The 24,840-nt window shown below is 42.3% G+C and overlaps 1 protein-coding gene across 6 annotated transcripts in view; it reads right to left on the bottom strand.

Annotated features, from left to right (window-relative positions):
- ANTXR1 (ANTXR cell adhesion molecule 1) overlaps window positions 1-24,840 on the bottom strand; it is a 217,341-nt gene that overhangs the window by 111,459 nt on the left and 81,042 nt on the right. For all 6 annotated transcript variants that reach the window (XM_042932538.1, XM_042932532.1, XM_042932533.1 and 3 more), the window contains exons 10-12: window positions 22,957-23,055; window positions 4,187-4,256; window positions 2,625-2,703 (exon numbers count right to left, since the gene is read on the bottom strand). In XM_042932538.1, the coding sequence (XP_042788472.1) occupies window positions 2,625-2,703; window positions 4,187-4,256; window positions 22,957-23,055 (248 nt within the window). The remainder of the gene's footprint in view (window positions 1-2,624; window positions 2,704-4,186; window positions 4,257-22,956; window positions 23,056-24,840) is intronic.

Raw genomic sequence — 24,840 nt, 5'->3', positions numbered from 1 at the left:
ACCATCTCGCCTACCTCCTTTCAATCACCTGGACTTGGCTGAGTAACAAACATATACCCCTAGGGATCCATCTTATCTAAGAAGAGTTCCTTTATTATTATGGGACTCTGAAGTGGGAGCCAACTCTCTGGAGAGAATTTCCAAAGAGTTCAATAATTTTAACTCAGCTTCCACTAGAACAGCAGCTAACATTTATTAAGCACTTACTACGAGCCAGGCCTTCTGCCAAGAACTTTTTCATTTCATTTAATATTCATGATGCTGCTAAGAGTGATAAAGTAGTATTATTACAATTTTACAGATTAGGAAATTGATGCACAAAGGGGCTAAATCACTTGGTCAAGGCCACACAACCAACTGACAGTGAAAGTCAACTTAGATACCCAGGACAGTGCCTGGCATGTTATACATGATCAATGAATATTTGTTGAATAAATGAATGAATGGTCCTGGATCTCAAATCTTAGGGTGTTCATAATTTTGTTGTAGACATATAGCATTTTCAGGTGAAAAGGGCAATAGCACATAAGATGTGATGGGGTGGTGTTTATCAAGGGTCAACTGAGCAGAAAACTGAGCGATGAGCACTCAGGTAAGGGAGATATAAGATGTAAATGAAGGCTGGAGTGGGATGGGAAGGTAGAGGGGACTTGGCTCTGAGCTCTTTTCATTTTTCAGCACCTTAGAGGACACCCTTTCTTCTTGGCTTACAGGCCCAGGACTTAAGCCATCAGTCATAGTCCTATATCTGCCATACCACAAGTTTGGTCCTGAGATGTTTCCCTTCCGCCTCCTCATGCCCTTGTGGCCTTAAGGGCATGGCTGTTTCTCTGTGGTATGGTCAGACATAATGAGAAATGCAGGCCCAAACTGCTGGATCACTCCAAAGCAGGGAGGAATCTGGAATGGAGTTGTTAGGTTTGGGGTATTTTAATCATTTCCTGCAGGTTGGCAAGTTCCAGAAGGGTCAATTTTTAAAAGAAGCAGGCGGGTACACTTGAAATTTCACTGCTTCTCCAGAAAGTTTTCATATCTGGTTTCCAGATTTGATGTTCCACTGAGGGGTGTCTGAGACTCAGACATTTCTCAGTGGTGACACTTTTCTGTGACAACCCTAATTTCTTACTTTGGTCCAGTAAAACTTTTCCATTGGGGCACCTGGGTGGCTCAGCTGGTTGAGTGTTTGACTTCAGCTCAGGTCATGGTCTCATAGTTCATGAGTTTAAGCCCCACATCAGGCTTGCTGCTGTCAGCACAGAACCCACTTCAGATCCTCTGCCCCTCTCTCTCTGTCCCTCCCTCACTTGTGTTCTCTCAAAAGTAAATAAAACATTAAAAAACAAAAGTAAAACTTCCATTTTCCATACCCATTGCACTGGCTTACCCTGCTTTTAAGAAAACTGGTTTGCTCCTAACACAGGATGGAAATGTGTTGTGTTGTGGGAGGTGGGCAGAGGGGCAAGTTGGGAGGGAAGACTGTCCATCCTGAGGCCGGATCTCCTGCTCATTTATGAGATGACTCATTTTTATTTTGTCTGGCTTCAGTGCATGCCTGCTAGTTCTTGTCCACCTGTGACAGTATGAGGGATACAAGCCCCAATTAGTGGGGGGCTCTAATGACATGTCCTCCAGTGCCCAGGCAGAATGTGACCATAGTATCTGCCCACGCTGACCATCAGGTCAAACACATTAGCCTTTAGAATGATTCAGTGGAAGAAATGCACTTGGTGACAACAACTGAATATTCAGACAAAGGTTATTTTGGAACCACTCATGCTAGGGGCTGAGGACTGTATAAAAGCTAACTTAGCCCTGACAGTCCTCTGATGGGCTGAGCTCTGACATACTGACAGCGGGAGGGAGCAGCTGCACTGACGCAAGGGTTCCCACCCATGGTCACACGCAAGAACCTTCCCAGGAGGCCTTGCAACCACCAAAGCTAGGGCCCACTCCAGACTTGGCTTCAATTGTTCTGGGACGAGTCTGGGGGCATCATAATTTTTTTTTTAAGTCTTCCAGGTGATTTTATATGTAGCCAGAAAAAAACCACCTGCCATTAAGGATCCAGAGAAGGAGTGTCTGAAGAGTTGGTAGAATACAATCCCACTCCTGCCTCACAATCCCCTTGGCATAGCCCCCACCCTGCTTCATCAGTTTTCCATTTTCTCCAGGATTATTTCCACCATCATATTAACAAGCTGCAATTTCTCCCATTCTAAACAAGACTCTCCTTATACTCCACATTGCCCTTTAGTTACTGCCCTATTGCCCTGCTTCCTTTTAGAGAAAAACTCCCTAAGATGTGCTTTCTGTGTGTGCCATCCAATTTCTTTCTGCACAATTCCTCCTAGACACAGTCTACCCAGATGTCTCCCGTCACTACTGCACAGACAATGGCCCTATCTTACCATCCAGACATGCAGGTGTGTTCAGCTCTCACCCTTGCTCAGAGATGAGGAACCTGGAGAAGCCCAGCACAGGCATTCCCGATACCCTCTGGGGTCCAGCCTACAGCTGGCCCTGCGGAGCTGGGATCAAAGCTCAGTGAACAGAATGCAGAATTGGAAACTTCCCAGGGAAATGAGAATGACAATAAAGCCTTCAGGAAAGGGAAAGTGACTTACACAGCGTGTGGTGGTGATGATGACAGAACTGGAGATGAAAGAGAGACCATCGTTCATGCTGACCTGAAGCGCTGCTTTCCTGCAATGACAAAGGAGCCAGAGATGCTCAGCAAGGTGTACAAAGAGCAGGGGCCCATGAGCTGACACTGAGGTCCCCTGTAAGCCCTGCTCCTCACTACCCAGGGGAAAGACTGTGGTCTCTTCCCCTGGGGCCTGTAAAATGTAGAGGAGGTCTCTAGGGACCATCGACTGTAACCTTCTAGAGACGTCAGGATACCCTTGGCTAGTGTATCAAGGCATTGCATTCGGCCCTTCTTACATTGCAGCAAATTGCATTGAATGGGAAAAGCCTGCTGCCATTTAATTTACCTGTCACATTGTCATAGGAAGAAGTGTTCCCCAAACATGGCTCGAATCTATGGGGATAAACTTGTCACGCTGTAAACTTAATGTTCTGTTGTTATTATTGGGGCTATCAGTAACTGATTCTGATGAGGGGGTTTGTGACCATCCTGGCAAACTCACGGAGGTACAGCAGTGGGTGAGTTACCTTCCACCCACCTTCCATCTCTGTGAGACTCACTGAAACCTGAGCTTGCATTTTGCTTGTACTTGGCCGTATGGATACAGGGTTAGTTGGTGGAATCAGTGGACTTGGAGACCAGTGTTAGGCAACCAGAGTTGGAGGCTTTACCATTAGAACAAATGATCGAAAGCAGAATTTAGATGAAAATGTTTAGTATTGTTTCCTCAAGACCACCATTCTATCTTCAGCCTGCTGTAGACATGTTTACAGAGAAATGAGTTTGTGTTCTCTGACAAACACAGCTTCTCTGCTTCCCCACATAGTTCTTTTCTTGCTTAGGGTACTAATTGTCTTCCTTCTGTTGAATATTTTCATCACACTTCACCACCACCTATTATAATAGCACTGCCATGGAATTTCCCCCCATAAATTAGTTCACAGAACCTTGTGCAGTCTGGGTGAACACCTGCAGAGGCTCAGAGGAAGGAGCACTGAGCTTGGCCTCAGAAGGTCTGAACCTGGGGTCTTCAACCAGCTCTGGACCCACTTAGCCCCCTTGAGCTTCCTTTCTGAGCTTCCATATCTCTAAGGAGGAGATAATCATCTAGCAGGGAAATTACGATGACGGGGCAAGGTAAAGTTTGTGAGAGGGAAGTGTGAGAGCTTTCTAGAAATGTAGTTGTGTGAGACACACCTTTATTCAAATCTAGACAGTTCCACTACTGCAGTGTGACCTTGGGCAAACTACTTAAATTCTACTTAAATTCTCTCAGCCATAGATTCCACATCTGTAAAACTGGGATGACGTGAGTACCTGGTTCTTTGGGAACTTGGGAGGATAAAGTGAGATCCCCTTTGTGAAACATTTGTCCTGGTGCCCTGCTCACTGTAAACATGGGCACCATCATCATTACCTGGAAAGGTCTAGACAAAGACTGCATTATGACAATAAAGAGAGACGTTTTCTTCTCCCTCTGTCCCCTCTACCTTCTCTCTCCTCCCTGGCTGTGAGGTTCAGTTGCTGGTGGAAACTTACATGCCAACTTCTTTTAAGATAGGTGCTGGACACAGCAAATAAGTATCTTCCACAGTGAAGGGCTTCTCATCTGTAAAAAGGAAGTCACTGGATTAAGAGGAGTGAAGTGACTTTATAATTTCATATTCAGTGACTCCTAGAGACCAACTCCTGGGAGACACTAGAAAAGCAGTAACTATTTGAAATAGAAACTAGCCTTGAGCCATAAAATCCACTAAAGTGAACGCACTTACAGTCTCCTGCCAGAACACTAGTCTCTGACTTCATACATCCAGATGAGTCAATCAGGGAACAAATAGAAACTGACCTCTTACCATAGACCAAGCATAATGAAGGGGAAACCAGAAGATACAAGACTGGTCCCCAGGGGAGCTTCAGGTCTGAGTCTAGTTTGAGAGAGAAGTCATATTCATGGAGAAGGTTTGCTGATGCAGCATTGTTTACAATAGCCAAGACATGGAAGCAAACAACTTAACTGTCCATCCATGGATGAATGGCTAAAGAAAATGTGGCATATATATTATATATATATTATATATATATATAATATATATATATATGGTATATATATATATTGTGTGTGTATATATATATATAGTGTGTATATATATATATATATGGTATATATATATATTGTGTGTGTATATATATATATATATAGTGTGTATATATATATATATATGGTATATATATATATTGTGTGTGTATATATATATATAGTGTATATATATATATCGTTGTGTATATATATATATATATATATATACACAATGATATATCGTGTGTGTGTGTGCGCGCGCACACACACACACAACATATATCATTCAGTCATAAATAAAGTAAATCTTGCCATTTGTAACAACATGGATGGACCTGGAGGGCATTATGCTAAGTGAAATACATCAGATGAGGAAAGACAAATATCATATGATCTCACTTTTTTTGTTGAATCTAAAAAAGAAAAAAAATGAACTCATAGATTCAGAGAACAGATTGGTTGTTGCCAGGGTGGGGGTGGGGGTGGGGGATGGGCGAAATGGGAGAAGGTGGTCAGAAGGTACAAACTTCTAGTTATCAAATAAATCATGAGGATGTAATATACAGCATGGTGACTATAGTTAACAATACTGTACTGCATATTTGAACGTTGCTAAGATAGCAAATCTTAAAAGTTCTCATCACAAGAAAAAACTTGTAGCTATGTATGGGGATGGATGTTAACTAGATTTGTTGTGGTGATCATTTCGCCTTCTACACAAATATTGAATCACTATGTTGTATATCTGAAACTAACATAAACCTATTTATCAATTGTATCTCAATTTTTTAAAAAAGAAAAAGTTTGCTGACATATTAGAAGTGGCTAAGCCAAAATATCATTTGACTTCAGGAGACAGAGAGCTCCCTTTAGGTGGGTGATGTGGTGAGGCGACAGGAAACACAAAACCTGAGATGTACTTTGGTGAAGAGAATGGCAAGAGGAATTGCATGAATAAAGGCAGAGCACAAAGAAGACATATGCGAGGGTAGGAGGGAAGTAGGATTTGAAAAGATCAGTATAGGAAGAAGTTTGAGTGAGACTGAGGCATTTGGACATAAGTCTATTAGCCATGAAGAGATCTTTGGAGACTTTGGGAGAAAAACTTGAAGTGATGATTTCGGAAGTTTCAGCAGATGCAGCTGTGAAAGATGGATGAAAGTGGGGGGATACTAGAGGTGGGAAGTTCTTGCTCTTATTCTATGGGTTGACTGGGGAAATCTTAAGCAGGTTTCATCTTGAGCTCCTTAAAAATGTCATTGTGTCCCAGGTTCTGGGGCCAGAAGCAGGGCTGAGAAGTTACTGACTATAGTCAGTATATAGCACTTGTTCCTTCATGATGCAACATTTAAGGGTGCATGCTCTGTGCCAAGAATTGCGGTAGGACCTGTGGGTGAGATGGAGATGAATAAAACGAGTCCCTTTAATCAGCTGTGAATATGAATGCCTGCACTAGAAGACAGAAAGGAATACATGTATAATTGAAGGACAGTATTCTGCTATTGGCATGTTATGAAACTGATGTGTCTAATGACATTGGACTGTGGCAGACACGAAATGCTTGCCTGAGTGGGGATTAGGAAGCCTCGTGCCCTCCATGCCTGGGTTGAAGGAGCAGAGCCACTGGGGGTGGGAGTTAGAGGACACGTCTGAGTGCTAAGCACTGTATCTCCATAGAAGCAGGAAGAAGAGGATGGTCCGTTACAGTCTCCTCTGATGTCTAAGCAAATTCTCAAGTGGTGAAAAGTTAGGTTATTCCAAACCATTCATTAATTTGTTCATTCATTCATTCATTCATTCTTTTGTTCATTCATTCAACAAATATTTATTAAAGACCTACTTTGAGCTAGAGACATAGGTTTCGAGAAGAGAAACATGGTCTCTGATTTAATGGATTTTATAGGAGCTGTGGGGGGGGATAGTTATTGAGTACTTTCATTTTTATTGAAAAATATATTCTTTTGAATGTCTTCCACATGTCAGGGCCTTGCAATGAACAAAACAGATGAAAGCACCTCGCTTAAGGAGCTGACATGCTAGTAACTACACAAGTTACTATTTCATTATAATTGTGGTGAGCGCAAAGAAAGAGAAAGAAGGTCAGGAAATGCTTCCCAGAGGAGAAGCCATATAAGCTAACACCCATTGTCAGGTGAAGAGGACATGGAGTGAGGCAGGAAGCCCTGCAAATGTCCTGGGGCAGGAAGGAGCCTTTTAGCTTTGAATGCTAAAAGGAGGTCAACAAGGCTGCTGAAGTTGAGTGAGACAGTGATTCAAAATGAGGCTAGAAAAGGCAGCAGGGCCAGATGATCAAGGCCTTGTGGGCCATGGTGGGGCGACGGGAAGGTACTGGAGGTCCCTCCTCATATTTAGAACTAGCATTCGCAGATTACGGAATGTTGCTGGGGCAGTGGAGGCATGTTGAATGGAATTATGAAGCTTTATGGTGACAGTGGTGGATCATACAATCCTGAACTGAACATTTTTATTTTCAAGGTGTTTCCCAGTCTCTGGTGACAATAATGGCAGTGAGACTCTCCCAGGGCATCCTGTGTGTCGGTGCTCTCCATGCACTTTGAGCGTACTACATAATCGAACTTATAACCTGCTAGCTGTGCTCCCAGGAAAGAATATTCTTCCCTTTATTTTATTTATTTATTTTATTGATTTTTTTAATTAAAAAATGTTTATTTTTGAGACAGAGAGACAGAGAGAGAGAGAGAGAGAGAGAGAGAGAGAGAGTAAGTGGGGTAGGACAGAGAGAGAGAGGGAGACACAGGCTCTGAGCTGTCTGAACAGAGCCTCACGCAGGGCTCGAACCCACAACCTGTGAGATCATGACCTCAGCCGAAGTCGGACACTCAACCGACTAAGCCACTCAGGCGCCCCACTTCCCTTCATTTTAAAGGTGAGGAGCAGACATAGAGAGGTGAAGAAACTTGCCCAACATTACCCAGGGGAGCTTGGATCCACACCTAGGTGGTCTGGCTGCCACCTCTTGATAAGAGCCATGCGTTATCACCTTCTACACGATCTTGTGAACTGAGGCAAGGCAAGGGCATTGGGCGCATTTCCCAGATGCAAAATGGAGGCTCAGAGAGGCAACAGTGACCCATGGTTGCACAGCAAGTCAGAGGCAAAGCCGGGACTAGATGTGAATTCTCCATTATTCTTCCCTTGCCAAGAGCCTCTATATTCCAGGAAAGGCTTATATTAGACAATAAACCAAACTCAGGACAGGCATGGCTGACTAGAAACTGTATTTATTTTCTCTTGGCCATGGCTTATCCTGCTTCACATGTGCTAGTAATACCTGGGAGTGCAGATCCCTGCCCATGGAGCCACGGGGTAGCCACAGAGTGGCCACAGGAGGCCTCGTGACTCTTGGCTGCATTCTGTGGGAAGAGCTGGTCACACAGAATGGGCATCCAAGTCAGAGACACAAGGGAGGCTCCGGGCCCAGTATGCCTATGCAGCTATTAGTGCCCAAGCCACTTCTAGAGCTTTCTCTGAACAGCTCCTTCTCTGCCCTCCATCCCACTGGAAGGGGGTGAGAGGACAAGACTGGCCTAGGTCAATCAGTTGGTTCTTTTCCCCTCCCTTCATTTTCCTTTCCTGCTTAGGAGACCAAATATTTCTGGAGCGAAGCAGAAGAAAACCTCACTGGGAGGACTGAGGACACTTTGCTGAGGCTGTGGTGCAGCCTTAACACTGCCTTCTGTCAGTTTATCAGCTCTGTGCCTGTGGGCCTGCTCTGGGGAGCTGGCATCTTCTGCTCTGAGAGGGATTGTTTGATTTGGAGCCTGTTTTCACTTTACCACAAAAATGAGTGACTTTTTTTTCTCTCTTTCTCTCTCTCTTTCTAAACAAAGAAGGGCCATTTGGTTTCCATAACGCAGATCATCTGACTTCTTCCTGGAACGTCCTCTTGGGAAGCAGGGCACAAAGCCTTCCCCCTCGGCTGAGCCACGTTTGGCTCAGGGACCCTGCCAACCTTGCCGCCACTTCTTCCAAAGCCAGTGGTGTTTATGGGGCCATAAGCCACCCCAAGGACGACTGAGTCCCAGCTCCTCTGTCCAGTGGGCAGCCATTTCACTGTCCGTTAGCATTGAGTGGGCAGGGGAGTGGAGACCAGGACCTAGGAGACCAGCGCTTGGCTTGTTGGCAACAGGGGGAGAGAATTAGGGAGGGGTGGGAGTTTGAAACCAGAAGTTAAGGGAATTTTTAGATGATCTGTAAATATAAATTTCCTTGCCTTTTACCAAAGATATTTCAGAATTCAGTGCATACACTCAACATAGGTTAATCTAAAACACTTGCTTGTAAGAGTCTAATAATAGAACAGAAGCTTGATTTAAACCCAGGTTTGGGGGATCAATGAGTATCATTATACCAAATTGCCAAACACCCAAGGCTTGAGAGCTGGGCATCCCTGAAGATGAGTACAGAGGGCACAGAGGGGGGCAGAGTACACACACACACACACACACACACACACACACATCTATATTCCCACAAATGTGTATATCCACTACATCTAAATCCATATCTATATATTTATTCTGATTCTGTCTGACACGATACTCATGGCCTCATTTGACATTATTATTATTCATTATTTACAATTTGGGAAACTGGCTCAGAGAGGTTAGTTAATTGAATCAGTGTTGCACCACTAGTACATGTCAGGGCTGAAAGTCAAACCCAGGTTTTGTTGAAATGATTTACCCAAGGTCAACCCAGCTAGTTTTTTTACAGATGTAATTTAAACTAGTTAGCCATCTTACATTGTCATAATGTCACAGCTAATTTTGTGATACAGCTAGCCTGAGGTATACTAGGAGCTAAGTCTTTTTATACCTGACCACTTTGGAGGCAAATGGTCAAGATGCTCCATGGGTGAGGCTGGATAATCGTAGGAGGCATGTCTTCTATGAGAGGGGAACAGGAATTGAAAAGCTCTGTGGTAAGGTTCAGGTACCTTTTGAGAGACAGTGATCTACTGTAATGAACCCATGTTCCAGAATCATACACTCAAATATGTACACTCCCAGGTTTTGACCTTGGATCAATGTAATTCTTTTCAGACGATTGAAGGAATTCCCAGAATTCTTCCCTGCCATTGGTGACTATCTAATAGATTTGAGATAAAACCAGGATTAAAATTCATTAGTTAATTCAAACACCAATCACAGTGAATCCTTTTATAGGCTGATTAAATAATTCAAATGCTTTTCAAGCCTTGGCAATCTTTTCTTGATATAAATATTTATTTCTGGCCAACAGCACAAGAAAAACCTTTAGCCTTATCAGGGAGAGCTTGTTGAAACCCTCCAAAAGCTGATGTAAGTTCCAAAGTAGAGTTTACATTCCTACTGTTACAAAATAATGAAAGTTAGGGGACTAAATGAGCTCACTCTGCTCTTTCTCCCAATCTCCACTGGGTCTAGAGAGCATTTCATGGCATCCTCGAGCCAAGCATAACTGTTCAGCACCAAATTATCAGCTGGTTTGGGAATGTGTCTGAATGGAGAATAGACAGGCTGGAGTTACGCTGGATGTTTCTACCTTCTCACTGAATTCTCAAGTAACCGGCTTTTTAAAAAGTTAAGTTTTTAAAATACTGTGCAAAAACCTGAAATAAACTGATATTCAGCAGGACTCCAAGTTGGTGCAATTCAAAGCATCTGGGTTGAGCTTTCTGGAGCCCCAGCCAGAAAGGAGGTGGTTGATTGCCCTCTTGGGGCTCCTGCGATGATAATTCACAAACACGGGGATCTTACTGCCAAGCTTAATGGAACCCACTGCTTAGAGTGGAAGGAGATTAATATTTTTTGGGCATGTCCTACGTGTCAGGCCCTGGGTGGGGAGGTTTTCATAAACGGGTGAGATAACAAGGCTATGGATTTTTTGATGAAAGACATTAAACAGTAAACTACATCAGGGGCCAGAGCAGAGATTTTGAAAGTGGAAGAGTGGCTTCTACTTGGAGAGGCTGACCAGGGGTTCTGAGGTCAGAGCAATGAGAAACAAGAGTCAAAACAGAATGGGAAGAGATGGTAGTGAAGCGCAGGTGGGTGGGACTAAGTTGGGAATAATCCTCAGAACATAGTGCATCCACTGGCATGTCCTCTCATGCCCGGCTGAAGCCAGAGGAGTACCTTGAATGTTGCAGAACTGAGTTGGCCACCATCTTTTGCCTCAGGCATGACCCACATCTACCCACCCCTTCCCTAGCCTGGAATTGTTGCAAGGTTTCCTTGGAGGCCCTCAGTGGCTACTACTATGAGCTCAGGCAAAGAGCTTGGCCCACAGGTCCCGGATAAGTCCCGTGCACCTACGTGTAACTATTTTACCAGTTCCTGTAGGTTATGGGTATCCAGGATATGTCTTTTAGTTTCCCTCCCTGTTCTCTGGGGCAGGTTGCACTAGGATGGAGAAATAATGAGCACATGAAGAGCCAAGGCTCAGTTCCATCACCGCTTTGCCACCCACTGCCTAGGTCACCCTATCTGCAACCCAGAGTTCTCGCCTATCAGATGGGAATCATACTCATTTCATAAGCTGTTGTAAATTTGAATGAAATGATATGATTAAATGCTCAACACTTAATAAGCACTTGCATGTCAACTATTATTACTAAAGTGAGGTACCACTAGGCTCCTTCTCTGAGGCACCTGTACAACACGAGATGTGAATGCGTGCGCAAACTATGTCTTATAACTTATCTACAAGCTTGTGTCAGGGCTATATGGTAAAGGCGTGACGAGAGGCAAGTCATCTATCCAAATAGGATGTGTGGACATGTATATAATGCAGTGGTTCTCTGATGGCAGCTCAGGAGACAACTGGCAATGTCTGAGACAGTTCTGGTTGCCAAACTGGGGGAGAAGTGATATTGGCATTTAGTGAGTAGAGACCAGAGATGGTGCTAAATATCCTGTACTACACAGGGCATCCTTCTTTCCCTCCACAAAGAATTATCTGGCCCCATAGTACCAAGGTCAGAAATCCTGGTATAATGTCTATCATGGCTTTATATATCTATTTTGCCCATTGTAGAGGGTCCTTTAGGTATTACTGGATGGTTCACAGCCCCCAGGGTACTGTTAGAATGTCCAGACAAGTTCAGAGGTGTCATAAAGTGATGGACAGAGGAGGGAGTAACAGCTTGAGTGCTATTGCAAGACACTTGGTTGGGGTAAGGACGAGTGCCTCCATGCAGGCTTTCATAGGTCCAGATTTTCCTGGTGGTAGGTAGGTGGGATAGCACCTGAGCCACTCTGCTTGGTGGGGCTTTATAATTGAAATGGGGGCACTCCAGAAGCGGGGCTTAGATTGCTGCCCAAGGTTCTAAGCTGCTGTGAGTGGGAAGGCTGTAGAGTCAGAACACCTTATCTATAAATAGTAATATAGGACTCAGAGCTGAGTGCAGTCTTAGAAGAAAATGAAGTGTCATCCTGGTCACTGTGTACATGAGGATCAAGATTACATCATGGCCCCAGAAAGAGAGGAAGTAAATAGCAAGGGACCATGAGTCCATTCCCAGAGGAGTGCAGGGATGGGATCCAGCAGCCTTGCTGGCCTCCAGATTGCCTTTTTTGGGCTTATACATTCCCCAGTCCCACACATGCTTATGACCTCTGTGGTCCTAGGCTCATCAGCTTTTGGAACTGGTCGTTGGCACAATTAGTTTGATTTCTTGGGATGTAAATTATTTCCTGCTCATATTTTTCTGTTATTTTTATTAATTATAAAAGTAATACATGTTTAGTGATAGAAGACTCAGAAGAAGAGTGAGAGAAGTGAGAAGTGAGAAGTCTGAGATATACAGAGAAGTTTACAAAAAAGAAATGAAAACCTTTGGTAATCCTAACTTCCAGTGACAAACACTGTCAATGCTTTGGGATATACTATTCCAGAATTGTTTTCTATGCGTATCATTTCTTGCATAATTGGGATCATAGTACCCATAATGTGGTATCTGGCACTCATCTTCATCTGAAGTTAAAAGGGGCGGTCTGGGTTATTGCAAGAAAACTAAATGAAGGTAACAGGGCCCAGGACTCTTGCAAAATATTTTGTCCTCTCAATAAATCTACACCAAAAAAATTCTTGACTGGTTGGCGTTTATAAAATTTACAAATTATCTTCTAAGCGAAGCACCAACCTTTAAAAATTGAGGTCAGAGCAAGTGGTGCACTCAGGACAGCTATAATTTACTAAGAGTAAATGTATTTTTGAAAGCTTTATTTTCCCTTGGTTGGAGACAGTTCAGGCTTCATGCACAAGGTATGTGTCTCCAGACACACAAACTCTTGCAGCTGTGCCCAATTAGGTTCGGGAGGGTTTTACCTTTGGAATTGGTATTGAGGGGCAAGTCTACCAAAATGGCTAGAGCCCTCCATGCAGTCATGACTATTAATTATGGCAAATGTGGACTGCTTTTAAAGAACACAAACCTATATAGAAACTCAAAGAAGAGGTGGGAAGGAGACCCCAGGCACACATATGAGTAATAGTGGGTGCCAGCAAGCTGCTGCAGTGTGCATGCTGGGGCAAGAGCTGAATGGCATGGGGAAGAGGTCCACAGAGAACATTCTTTTTCTTCCTTTCCCTTAGCTGCCCCCAACTCTTCCTCTAGATGGGTGTTGGGCAAATATTTAAAGAATGTCATTTGGAAGGTGGCATGGATTGTTAGCCTGCCTGGGGTTCTCACAAGTCTGGCCCAGCTCTGTGTTTGCCACCTTCTCTTCCCCCGTTGTGTTGAAGTGTCAAAGGAGCAGTGTTCTGTGAGAACAAGCAGCGTTCATGAAAGTCCAGCCATCTGGTGCAGAAGTCGAGGGTGCCAACTTTCCCCAGCAGGATAGGCAGGGCTGGGGCAATGACTGTCTCAGGAAGTTCACAAGCAATTCTCTCCTCTAGGCATGCCTCAAAAGAAGTGCACTGCATGCTAAGTCCATGTGTAGCTTACAATTTTCGCTCGGAGGCAACTGCACACGTGGTAGAGCAGGGGCACTGTCAAGGGTGAGTCTATCAGGCGCTGCTGTAGCTAACTTTGGGCTGTGTCAACTCACCCCTGCAAGAAGGTCTTTTGCCCCAGAATGAAAATCTTTACCACCTAGTTACCCTCCGGTAGCAACTCCTCCTTTATTTCTACTCCATCCGAGATTACCGGGGCTTTTGTCTGACCAAGCAAAACTCCAGTAAATTTCCACTTATCTACATTTTTGTTTGGACCTTAAAGATGGGAACACCCACTAATACAGTCTTGGCAGGAGCCACTTCAAAATGACTGGCAAAGCCAGTCATTCTGAAAGTGGGAGCAAGAGGGAAACACTGCCAGATAACACAAAACTCCCGACGTTCAAGAAAGAGAGGCCAGTCAGGGAATCGGAAGATGTGCTTTACCTGTGAACATACAGTCAGCTGCACACACTGACATGCTGAAGCCTGGGTTCTTCCTTCCCCGGTCCAGGGCTTTTTTTCTTGAACCTGGGTTCTAGTCTTGGCTCCCTACTAATGTGCTCTGTGACCTTGGTCAAGTAGCTAAATCTCTCTGAGCTGAGGTTTCCTGTCTACAAAATGTGGGGGAGTCATGGGAATCAGCACCTCCCAATCAGGTATACATCAGAGTTATGTGGGCATTTGGGATCAGGGGACCCAAGGATCTGTGGGGATCCTCGTTTTGGAAGCAAAGTCAAGAAGTAGCCAAAAGCCTCTGGATCACCCAAGGGTCCAAACTGCTTCTACCTCTGGCCATCTGGTTGACCTTGGGCACTTCTGAGTTTTCATGTCCTACTTAGCAAAAAGCAATACACATAACTCATCCCTCACTGGGGGGCTGTGAGGACAGAATGAGATAGTACAGTGAATGCACAGGGCCCAGCAATCAATTGCTGCTGTCACTTAGATGAAGGTCTCTGGAGAGTCTGATGTGCAGCCTGATTTGGCACCACGAGAGGAGATCCTCCTTTATGTTACACAAAGTGACATTCCACCATCTTCATATGACATCAACCCCCCAGGGACGCATCCACATTGCACTAAGTACCTTTGACCAACAGATGCAATACTCTAACCAGTGAGAAGGGAAACTTTGGGAACTTAATATTCTCTTTCCCTCTGTCTTCCCTCCCCATCTGCCACCGTAGGTGCACATCAATGATCTCCTTAGGGTGCCCACTGCAGCCCCACGGCCCAGATGTTTTCTAAGATGAAGTATAGCTTCTAGATAATTGGACAGATTTTAAAAAACAAACACACTGGAACTTCTGCATTTGAGTGAGTGTTGTCTCTCGTCCCCTTGGGAAGCTGAGCCCCTCTTTGGAACTCTTAGAACTGCCTCCGTGACCAATGTTCAGTTTGAAAAAAATATCTTCAAAGGAGGAAAGTTTTATCCTTTGAGTGTGAACAAAAGGTAAATCAGAGCCATGCGTAGTGAATAAGATTGGAGATCAAGCTGGGAAATAATATTTTGTATCAAAAAGTAAGTGTGCCTACAAAACCAGGAAACTGATTTCTCACATGGCCTAGAAGTTGAATTTTAGTGAGTTTGTTAAAAATCAGTCTCTTTGTTTATAGTCCTACTTCCTACCTCACCACACAGCACCGGGATGGTCTAGGTTGTTTTTCATTATTGCATCAATAAAAACCCCATTTTTAATTTACTGTTTATTAAAGTGGATCATTTCTCAGCTCATATCCCAGTGTCTCCTTTTTAGCATTCTGATCTCTCTGCAAATGTATGTCCAGTTGAAAGTGGATCTTTTCTTGGCACAATATGCTGAATCCTGGAGTAGGAAAAAGTGCAGCCAGAATAAATAAAGTTTGTGTGAAGATTTCCAAGATATTTTCTTGGACAGGAGTGAGTTCAGCCTGGTGATTGGAGAGCTAAAGATGTGTGCTAGGCCTAAATAATTAAGAAGAATTTTAAAATTAAATTTTAAACAACTGTTGTGGATTTTTTTCTTGTTACATAAGAGACACATTGTAGAAAACTTAGAAAACAGAAAAAATTAACAGTGTTCTCATTCAGAGGTAATTACTGTTAACATTTTGATGTGTTTTCAAGTCTCTTTCTGTATATAAATGTATGTGCGTAAAACAGAAATAACATGGAGGTATTGTTTTGTAACTTTTGTAACTATATTATTAACATTTTCCCAGGTCAGCCTTCCTTCCAGTTCTTCCTTTCTCCCTCCCTCCCTTCCTTCCTTCCCTCCCTCCTTTTTTTCTTCTCTCCCTCCTCCTCTTCCTCTTTCTTCTTATCCTTCTCCGCTGCCTCCGCCTTCTTCTCTCTCTCTCTCTTTTTCTCTTTTTCCTTTTGCTATCATAAGTAGTATCAGGACGAACATCTTGTACCCAAGTCCTTGTAAACATTCCCAATCATTTCTTCTTGATGAAGTTGAAAGGGAAATCCTGGGTCAAAAATGTATAAAAGGAGTTGCTTCATTTTAAGAGTTGCCTTCTAAAAGATTTAGTGGTGTCTCACCAATGATGAATGAAAACACCTGTTCCTCTATATTTTTGCTAATACCAGGCATTGTATTTTTGTTAATCTTTGCCAGGTTGATAGATTATTTCAATTTGGTTATTTCTTTTGGTTATGGTAAGCGTTTTCCATATGCTTCCTGACCGCTATGGTTCTTGTAAATTTCCTTTTCATATCTTTTACCCAGAGGTGTGCTTACTTTTTTGTTTTTTGTTTGTTTTTTTATTGATTTTAAGAGCAGTCTATATATTAAGGTTATTGACTCTTTGTGTGTTATATGCCCTACAGAGACTTTGGTAGTTTTCTTTTTTCCTTTAGATTTTGAGGGGGAGGGAACAGAAACATAAAAAAAAGATATATACTCAAACTATTAAAATTTCCCTTTATTCTATCTCCCCTCCAAGGCTTAAAAAGCCTCTCCCTACTAGAAAATCATGTAAATATTTATTTTCGTTTCCTTCTAAAACTTTTATAGTTTCATGTTCACATTAAAATTTTCATCTGGAATTTGTTTAGATGTAAGGTGTGAGATAAAAATCTAACTGAATTGTTTTTCCAAGTGGTTAGCCAGTTGTGTCAACACCATTTTGGGGGAATAATCCATTCCTTTCCTGCCGATTGTAAAGGTCACTTTATTTTATACGAAATTCACATAAGTGTTTGGCTCTGTTTATGGACTTTGTTTCCTGCTCCAATGCTCAGTTTGCCTTTTGTGGCACCAGTTTATACATCATTTCAATTACGGCGGTTCTTTTATACATCTTAAAATCAGCAAGGGCAGGTTTACACATTTTTCTTGGCCATTCTTGAATGTTTATTCTTCCATATAAACTTTAGAATTATTTTGTTAACTTAAAAAGTCCCATTGGAATTTTCATTGAGATTGTTTTAAAAGTAAATATTAATTTGAAGACAATCGATGTCTTCACAATACTCATTTGCTGCCCTATTTAATAATTAAATAATAATTTAATAATAAAAGTGATAATCATAATTATTAATTAATACCAGCAGCCAACATTGACTGACTGCTTTCTGTGTGCAAGGCCCTGTTCTAAGCCCTGTTTCCCACATTTAAACCTCAAAGCAATCCATGAGAGAGGTGCGGTTACTGCTATCCTCATTTTACAGAGAGAGAGACTGAGGCATGGAGATGTTAAATACCTCGCCATGGTCACATTGGCTTAGGCCAGGATTCTTTTCCTGGGTGGTTTGGTTCCAGTGCCTGTGCATGAATCTGTACTGTTTCTCCGTTTATTTACACTTTCTTCCTACCCCTCACCAACTTTTGTGATTTTCTTCCTCTATATCTTCACAAGTTTGGTTATATTAGTTCTTACTAAATTTTTTATGTTGTGGCTCTATTTCTCCTGGGATGCCTTCTAACTGATTATTACTGAACTCTGGAAAAGCTATTGATTACTATAAGGGAGGTATTTATTTTGAAATCATCCAGTTGTTAAACTAGTCTAGTGGTTTATTGATTTTCTTTAGTTTTTCAGAAGAATACAACCATCATTTTAAAGTAAGGATGTTTGGACCTCTTTCCTGTACTGACACCTGTCACTAGTTTTCTTGTGTTCTTGTGATACCTATGGCATTGCCCAGTGACTACTGGTTAGTGATAATAGTGACTAGCCACGTGACTACTGACACAAGTTTAAATTTCACTGAAGTTAAATGAAATTAAAACTTGAGTTCCTCCATCGCATTAGCCACATTTCAAGTCCCCAGTAGCCACATGTGGCTTGTGGCGACCATTTAGCTACCATTTTAGAACATTTCCATCATCACAGAAAGTTCTACTGGACAGCTGCTAGAACTTTCACATCCACATTATATAATAATGGTGAAACGGGTTGTCCTGCTTTTTTCTTCCCAACTATAAATACCTCTACATAGTGATTTACTATGAAATGATGTTGAGTTTTGAATTCAAATATCTAGATATATTTTTTATTATGCTGAAGAAGTTTGACCCTATTCCTAGTTTTGTAAAACCACATATTTTTAAATTTTGGAATGGATAATGAATTTTCATATCTTCTTGGCATGAAAAAGTTTTTCTCTGTGAGAGACAAATTCCCACTCATCCTTCAAAATTGTCTTACCGATTCTGGTTCTTTTTAGATACATCATTGGATTTTGTCAGTATTTTATTAGATGTTTGTCATAATGAGCTTGATCCTCAAATATTCTCTACCTCTAGTGTGTTTGTCCAATTAAAAAATGAAGATTATATAATTATTATAAAATGAATTAAGATGCTTTTTCTCTATTTTTTGTATGTTTTAGATATGGGTCTTCTGTCCCTTAAAGTCTTGTAGAACTTGGGTAAAACAAATCTGGCTTCAGCGCTTTAGCTGGATTTTCTTGTCTCTCTCTTCCAGTTCATGCATTTCATCTTCACCTGTGTCTAATCACACTGCTAAATTCATACATTAAGTTGTATTACAGTGAATACATTTTTTCAGCTCTAGAATTTATACTAGGTTCTTTGTAGTTCTGCCTTTGTTGAACATTCTTCCCCTTTGGTCTAAGCAATCGCTTTACATACTTCAAATGTGTTTATTTATATTCTCTTTCAAATTGTTCTCCAGTCCCTTTTTCTTGCCTGTTCTCTTGTTTCTTCCATCCAACTTCATATGTTTACATTTGGTGCTGTGAGCCCTACCTCAGAGGGGGTTGTTGGCTGCAGGAGTGCTGGAGGTTGGACTAGCTGTGCATTGCCACAGCCAGGGACACAGGGATCAGAATGATCATGGACACATTTTGGGGTTTGTGCCCTGACTTGGTGTTTCCGTATCATGTGAGTAATATAATATCTTATCTTTATTCCTCTGCTTATTTGAGTCACTGAGAAACTTTTCCAGTCTTAGTTAACGTACAGTACAGCCCCTTAGAGCTGGATTTCTGCAGGGGTGCTCTGCTCTTGCCCACTGCCTTGCACAGGCTGATGTTCTATGTCTGCATCAGCATTGGGATCACAGCCTTCAGACCACTAGGACTGGACCTTCCATGGCTTTGCTTTCTGCTTAGATTTTGCATTCCCTTCTTTTTGTTTCCTATACCTGAGGGTTTCCTTCTTTTGAGCAGGGCCATACATTACGATTTTTAAAATCATATTTCATCCAGAATTTCTGGATCTATTATATTAAAAAATTTTTTATGTTCATTTATTTTTGAGACAGAGAGAAACAGAGCATGAGTGGGGAGGGGCAGAGAGAGAGGGAGACACAGAATCTGAAGCAGGCTCCAGGCTCTGAGCTATCAGCACAGAACCTGACATGGGGCTCGAACCCATGAACCGCGAGATCATGACCTGAGCTGAAGTTGGAAGCTTAACCGACTGAGCCACCCAGGCGCCCCTGGATCTATTATATTGAATGCAAGTCCAGAAATTGTTTTAGATTTCTAAGTGGTTGATTTGTTTATTTTATTTTTAAGCGAAAGCAAGGAAAGTGGGAGAGAAGTAGGTATTAACCTATGATTTTTATTTTCTGGTTATGTTTATCATCAAAGACCATATTTAAATAACTTCTACTTTTTGGCATTACTATGTTGGCATTTTATTTGTGTCAGTGCCATAAATGTTTAAGGATATTCATAGCCATTTAAAAACATATCTATATATCTGCTCTCTATCTTTAATTTTTTATTATTCATTCAAAGACTTGGAAAGTCATGTTAGCATCTCCCACTATAAATATAATTTTTCAGTTTGTTCTTTTCTGTTTAACAGTTTGGCTTCATATAATCTGCTCTTGTGTTATTTGTGGAGGACTCCAGGGCCTGAATCATGTTTGAATTGGCTGGAGTCACAACATCCCTAGCTTCATTACTGAGCCATCAATTAATCTTTTTCTGATCAATAATGGCATTGTGTTCTCTTTCTGTTACAAAAGGTAATGCAGCATTTAGGAAAAAATCTTGAAAGAGGAAATGCATACTGTAAAAATGAAAATGGATAACATTTTAAAACTTGGGATATAGAGATAGGAAAGGAGAATGGGAAAAGTGAAGGGGTCTAAATTTGTTTTATTTCACAGAGGTGACTCAATAGAGACTGTTACGTTCATAAGGTTGAGAGAAGAATGTAGATTTGACTATGTTGTATTTTAAAATTTATTTATCTTTTCTGTCCACCGTAGTTTCTTGTTCATATTCTTTACTGAATGGACATGAGCAGGTGAATTAATATATGAAGGACAATTTTTTTTTTTTCAAATTCCAACATTTTCCCCTTGGAATGCTTTTTAAAAATTTTTTTATGTTTATTTATTTTTGAGAGAGAGAAAGAGAGACAGAGACAGAACATGAGTGGGGAAGGGGCAGAGAGAGAGGGAGACACAGAATCTGAAACAGGCTCCAGGCTCTGAGCTGTCAGCATAGAGCCTGATGCGGGGCTTCAACCCACAAGCTGTGAGATCATGACCTGAGCGGAAGTCAGACGCTCAACTGACTGAACCATCCAGGCGCCCCCTCCCCCTTGGAATGTTTCTAATAATCATATGTTTGAGTTTGGGAATGTTGCTTGCGGGATGAAATATGGTTGAGTCACTGCCCTCCTCTGCTCCAAACTGGTAGCATTGTGCAGCAAGCACAGTTAGGCTTGTGGCCTCAGCCAAATCCCTACTGCTATGGCCTTTATTTGTTTTGAATATGAATGAGATGGAAAGCCTGTGCAGGTGTTTACAAGGATATATTAGAAAAGGAAGGGAAGAAGGGGAAAGAGAATGAGCTGGGTTTCCCAAGAAAGAAAATTTCCTGGACAAGCTAGAAAAACAGGCCTTCAGAATGTCACTCTACAAATCCAAAGTAAATTTGCATTTCATGTTATGCTAACATAGCATCTCTGTCTAACCTTTCAGGCAACAGCAACATTACACCCCATTTCCATCCATCTTATAGAAGGGCTGGGTCTGAAGGCTCACTTGTGTGTGAAACCTTCTTTGAAGGCTTGATGTCTTGGAGGTTAACCCTCAAGAGTTTCTGATCTTAGTTAGATTTGAGATTTGGGCTAAGAAGAGAGGGAATGTGTACTTGAGCAACATCACAGTTGAAAGGGGAGAAAAAGGAAGAACTCAGTAGAGAGCACACATTTAACTTTCACACTATGGCTATTCAGGGACTTTTCAAAATGTTTTCAAATAGCATGTACTTTTTAGATATGTGAGAGCATTTCAAGGCAAGTATCAAGAAAACTAACTGAATGTTTCAAATGTTTGGAACTATTCCAAGGCCAGGAATTCCAGATGTTTGTAAGGAAGCCATTGCCTATCTCTGTTTAAATATTTAAGTGGGTTTTAAGATGTTAAGGAGGAAAAAAAACATACCCCTCAATTCTTCCTTTTTATTTTGATTATTATTATTTTTTATTTTAGAGAGAGAGCATGACCAGGGGAGAAGGGCAAAGTGGGGGAGGAGAGAGAGAGAGAGAGAGAGAGAGAGAGAGAGAGAGAATCTTTTTTTTTAACATTTATTTATTTTTGAGACAGAGAGAGACAGAGCATGAATGAGGGAGAGTCAGAGAGAGGGAGATACAGAATCTGAAACAGGCTCCAGGCTCTGAGCTGTCAGCACAGAGCCTGACGTGGGGCTCGAACTCATGGACTGCGAGATCATGACCTGAGCCGAAGTTGGCCGCTTAACCAACTGAGCCACCCAGGCGCCCCGAGAGAGAGAGAATCTTAAGCAGGCTCCAGGCTCACTGTGGAACCTGACGTGGGGCTTGATCTCACCACCCTGGGATCATGACCTGAGCCAAAATCAAGAGGTGGATGCTCAAGGTCAAGCCAAAATCAAGAGGTGGACTGAGCCATCCAGGCACCCCCAATTCTTCCTTTTTAAAAGCAGAATAGCACCTGTGCTATAAGGCTATCAGGTCGACACTAGAGCCACTGCTGAGTCAGTAAACATGTGTCTGTCCATACTCCTTGATCTTTCTACCTCTTAGTGCTATTGTGGCAAAAAGATGTGAAGCATTTAAAAGGACATAGCATTATACAAAATGCAGTGTATTATTACCATTTATCACTGTAGATACTGAATCAATAATTATCTGTGTGATGGATGCCAGATGTGAATAATAACCAGGGCTCCTGGCCATCTGTCCCCTCCATAACCAGACTTCCCCACCTCTCCTGGACAGCTACATGAATCACACATGTCTTTAAATTAAGAACTTGCCTGCTACAAATGTCTTGTAACAGTGCCAGTGTTATAATAATTCATTGTTCGCATGAAATGCCCTTAGTTTTACTTCCGTATTCCTGTATTTCATGTCAGGTATTCACCATGATGAGAGTTTCTTGGCTTCTCCAGGCAAGAATCATCCAGATTGGAAAGACTTCCAGAATCTACACATGCAAGCCTAACAGTTTGGCTTTTTGGTTTATTCAGAATTAATGAATTTAGACCATCTATTTTTCACTTTTGACAGTACCTAGTACTTTGTTCAGGAACATCAAGCTTCCCAAGCTCTAACCAAGCAGCACCGGCATGGCCACCAAAGAGGGAGTAGCTTAGCATAGACGTCAGTGGACTGAGAAACAAGTGCCCTGCTGCCTTTCCTGATGGGACACCTTAGGGGCTACCTGTGCCTTTGCGGGACGCCTCTCTGGCGGGGAAGGCCCTTCTCTGTGCGGTCCCCTGTGGGAGGCCATGCTGGCAGATGGAGAGCTGGGAAACCCTTCCCTGAAGCTGGCTGAAGAAACCCACAAGTCTGCAAGAACTTACTGAGCGTGACTGACTCGTTGATCTTGAAGCTGCAGAGGACCCTGTCCACGTTTCGGGCATGCCTGAAGCCGTTTCCTCTCACGACCACTTGGAATGATTCTGAAAGGAGGAAGGACAAGCCATGTCATCTGACTGCAGACCGTTAACCTTAAGTTTGCCATCTGCCCTGATGCAGGGCATTTGTTAACTGTTTCACCAGGCTTAAAATATTAGGAAGTTGGTTCAGGTTGGAAACCTAAAGCAGCCACGAGGGTGCCTTTTACCACTTGCTTACCACATCTGTCTCACCAGATGCACATGGGGAAGGTGTATGATTTCTTGCTTTAAATTCCTGCCTTCTTGCCTTTGCCTTCTCCCTCCTACTGGAATGCCCTCCTCCCCGCTTCTCTGTCCCTTCAAATCTTACCTATCTCTCAAGTCCTGGCAGCTTAAGAAACCGTGATCTCTGCAGCTGGGGTGGGGGCACAGAGGAGGGGGCTCTCCACCTCTCCTCCAATCAACTCAGCATTTCTTGTGTCTGTTTTACATACTGGGTTCCCTTGAAAGGCTTTCTTTAGAGCCCAAGGTGCCTCAAATTTTTTGAAAATCACTGCCTTATGGCATTCACGGTCCGTCCTCAACGATGTGGCAGGTGATTATGTAACTGTCAGGTGGTGTCTTTTCTTCCACAACTAGCAAAATGGTACATTAGGTCAGGAATTATTTGATGCTGCTTCAGGTCCTCCTGTCTCTACTGGGCACACCTAGGATTATGTAGGAATAGTTGTACTTAGTGACAAATTAGAATCTTGCTTATCTAGTGGTCATTGTCCAGCCTTATCTGCTTGAACTGACTTTGGCCCTTCAATGTAGTGCTTGCTTTTCTCTATATAGAAAGAATATATTTTGCAGGTCTCTGGCCCTGCCTATCAATTTCACATTGGCATAATGCATGTAGAACTCATGTAGGTTGAGAAAATTCTTATGAAGTAAAAATCATGATCCTTTATGATAGTCTTACAAAAAGAAAAAAACAGCTAATTTGTTAACTAAATATTTAGAAATATTTGCGTAAGTTTGATAGTAACTAATAGTCCATGCTCTTATTTCTTTCTTTCTTTCTTTCTTTCTTTCTTTCTTTCTTTCTTTCTTTCTTTCTTTGTCATTCTTTTGTGTATAAAAATTGGGGCTTAGGGGGTGCCTGGGTGGCTCAGTCAGTTAAGCATATGACTCTTGGTTTCGGCTCAGGTCACGATCTCACAGGTTTGTGGGTTCAAGCCCCGCATTGGGCTCTGAGCTGACAGCACAGAGCCTCCTTGGGATTCTCTCTCTGCCCCTCCCCTGCTCACTTCCTGTCTGTCTCTCAAAATAAATAAACTTTAAAAATGTGTGATATATGAAAAAGAAATAGACTAAAAGTCAGAGGAAAATGCAATATTTGTGAAAGTGGATCTTGAATGGTAAATTGCTATACGAAATGGACATTTTTGTTGGAGGAAGAAGGGGGTTAGAGAACTAGCATAGGGATCACTCCCAGACTTAATAAATGTCATGAGTGAAAGTCCCCTTCATTCCCAGGAAGCGAATTTAAAGATCGTGTTTGCCAAGATAATAATACTGGATGCTAATCGCACCCTCACTGTGTGCCAAGCCCTGTGATAAGCCTTGTATATGTCCAATGTCATTTCAGCCTCACTACAGTCCAGAGAGGTACAAATGAGAAAACTGATCTTAGTGAGGTTAAGTAGTTGGTCCCCCATCACAGGCTAGCAGCTGTCAGAGGTGAGCCGGAATCCTGGTCTGTCAGGCAGGCATCAAATGCCATCCCCCGCAGCCTCAGCCATTATTAGGCTGAAAAGGATCTTCATTGTTTTGTGACCTATGATCAGCTTCGAGACTGAAGTT

This window comes from Panthera leo, chromosome A3 (genome assembly GCF_018350215.1).
Source record: "Panthera leo isolate Ple1 chromosome A3, P.leo_Ple1_pat1.1, whole genome shotgun sequence".
In the NCBI taxonomy this organism is placed as follows: domain Eukaryota; kingdom Metazoa; phylum Chordata; class Mammalia; order Carnivora; family Felidae; genus Panthera; species Panthera leo.
This window is presented reverse-complemented; position numbering and strand designations above follow the sequence as displayed.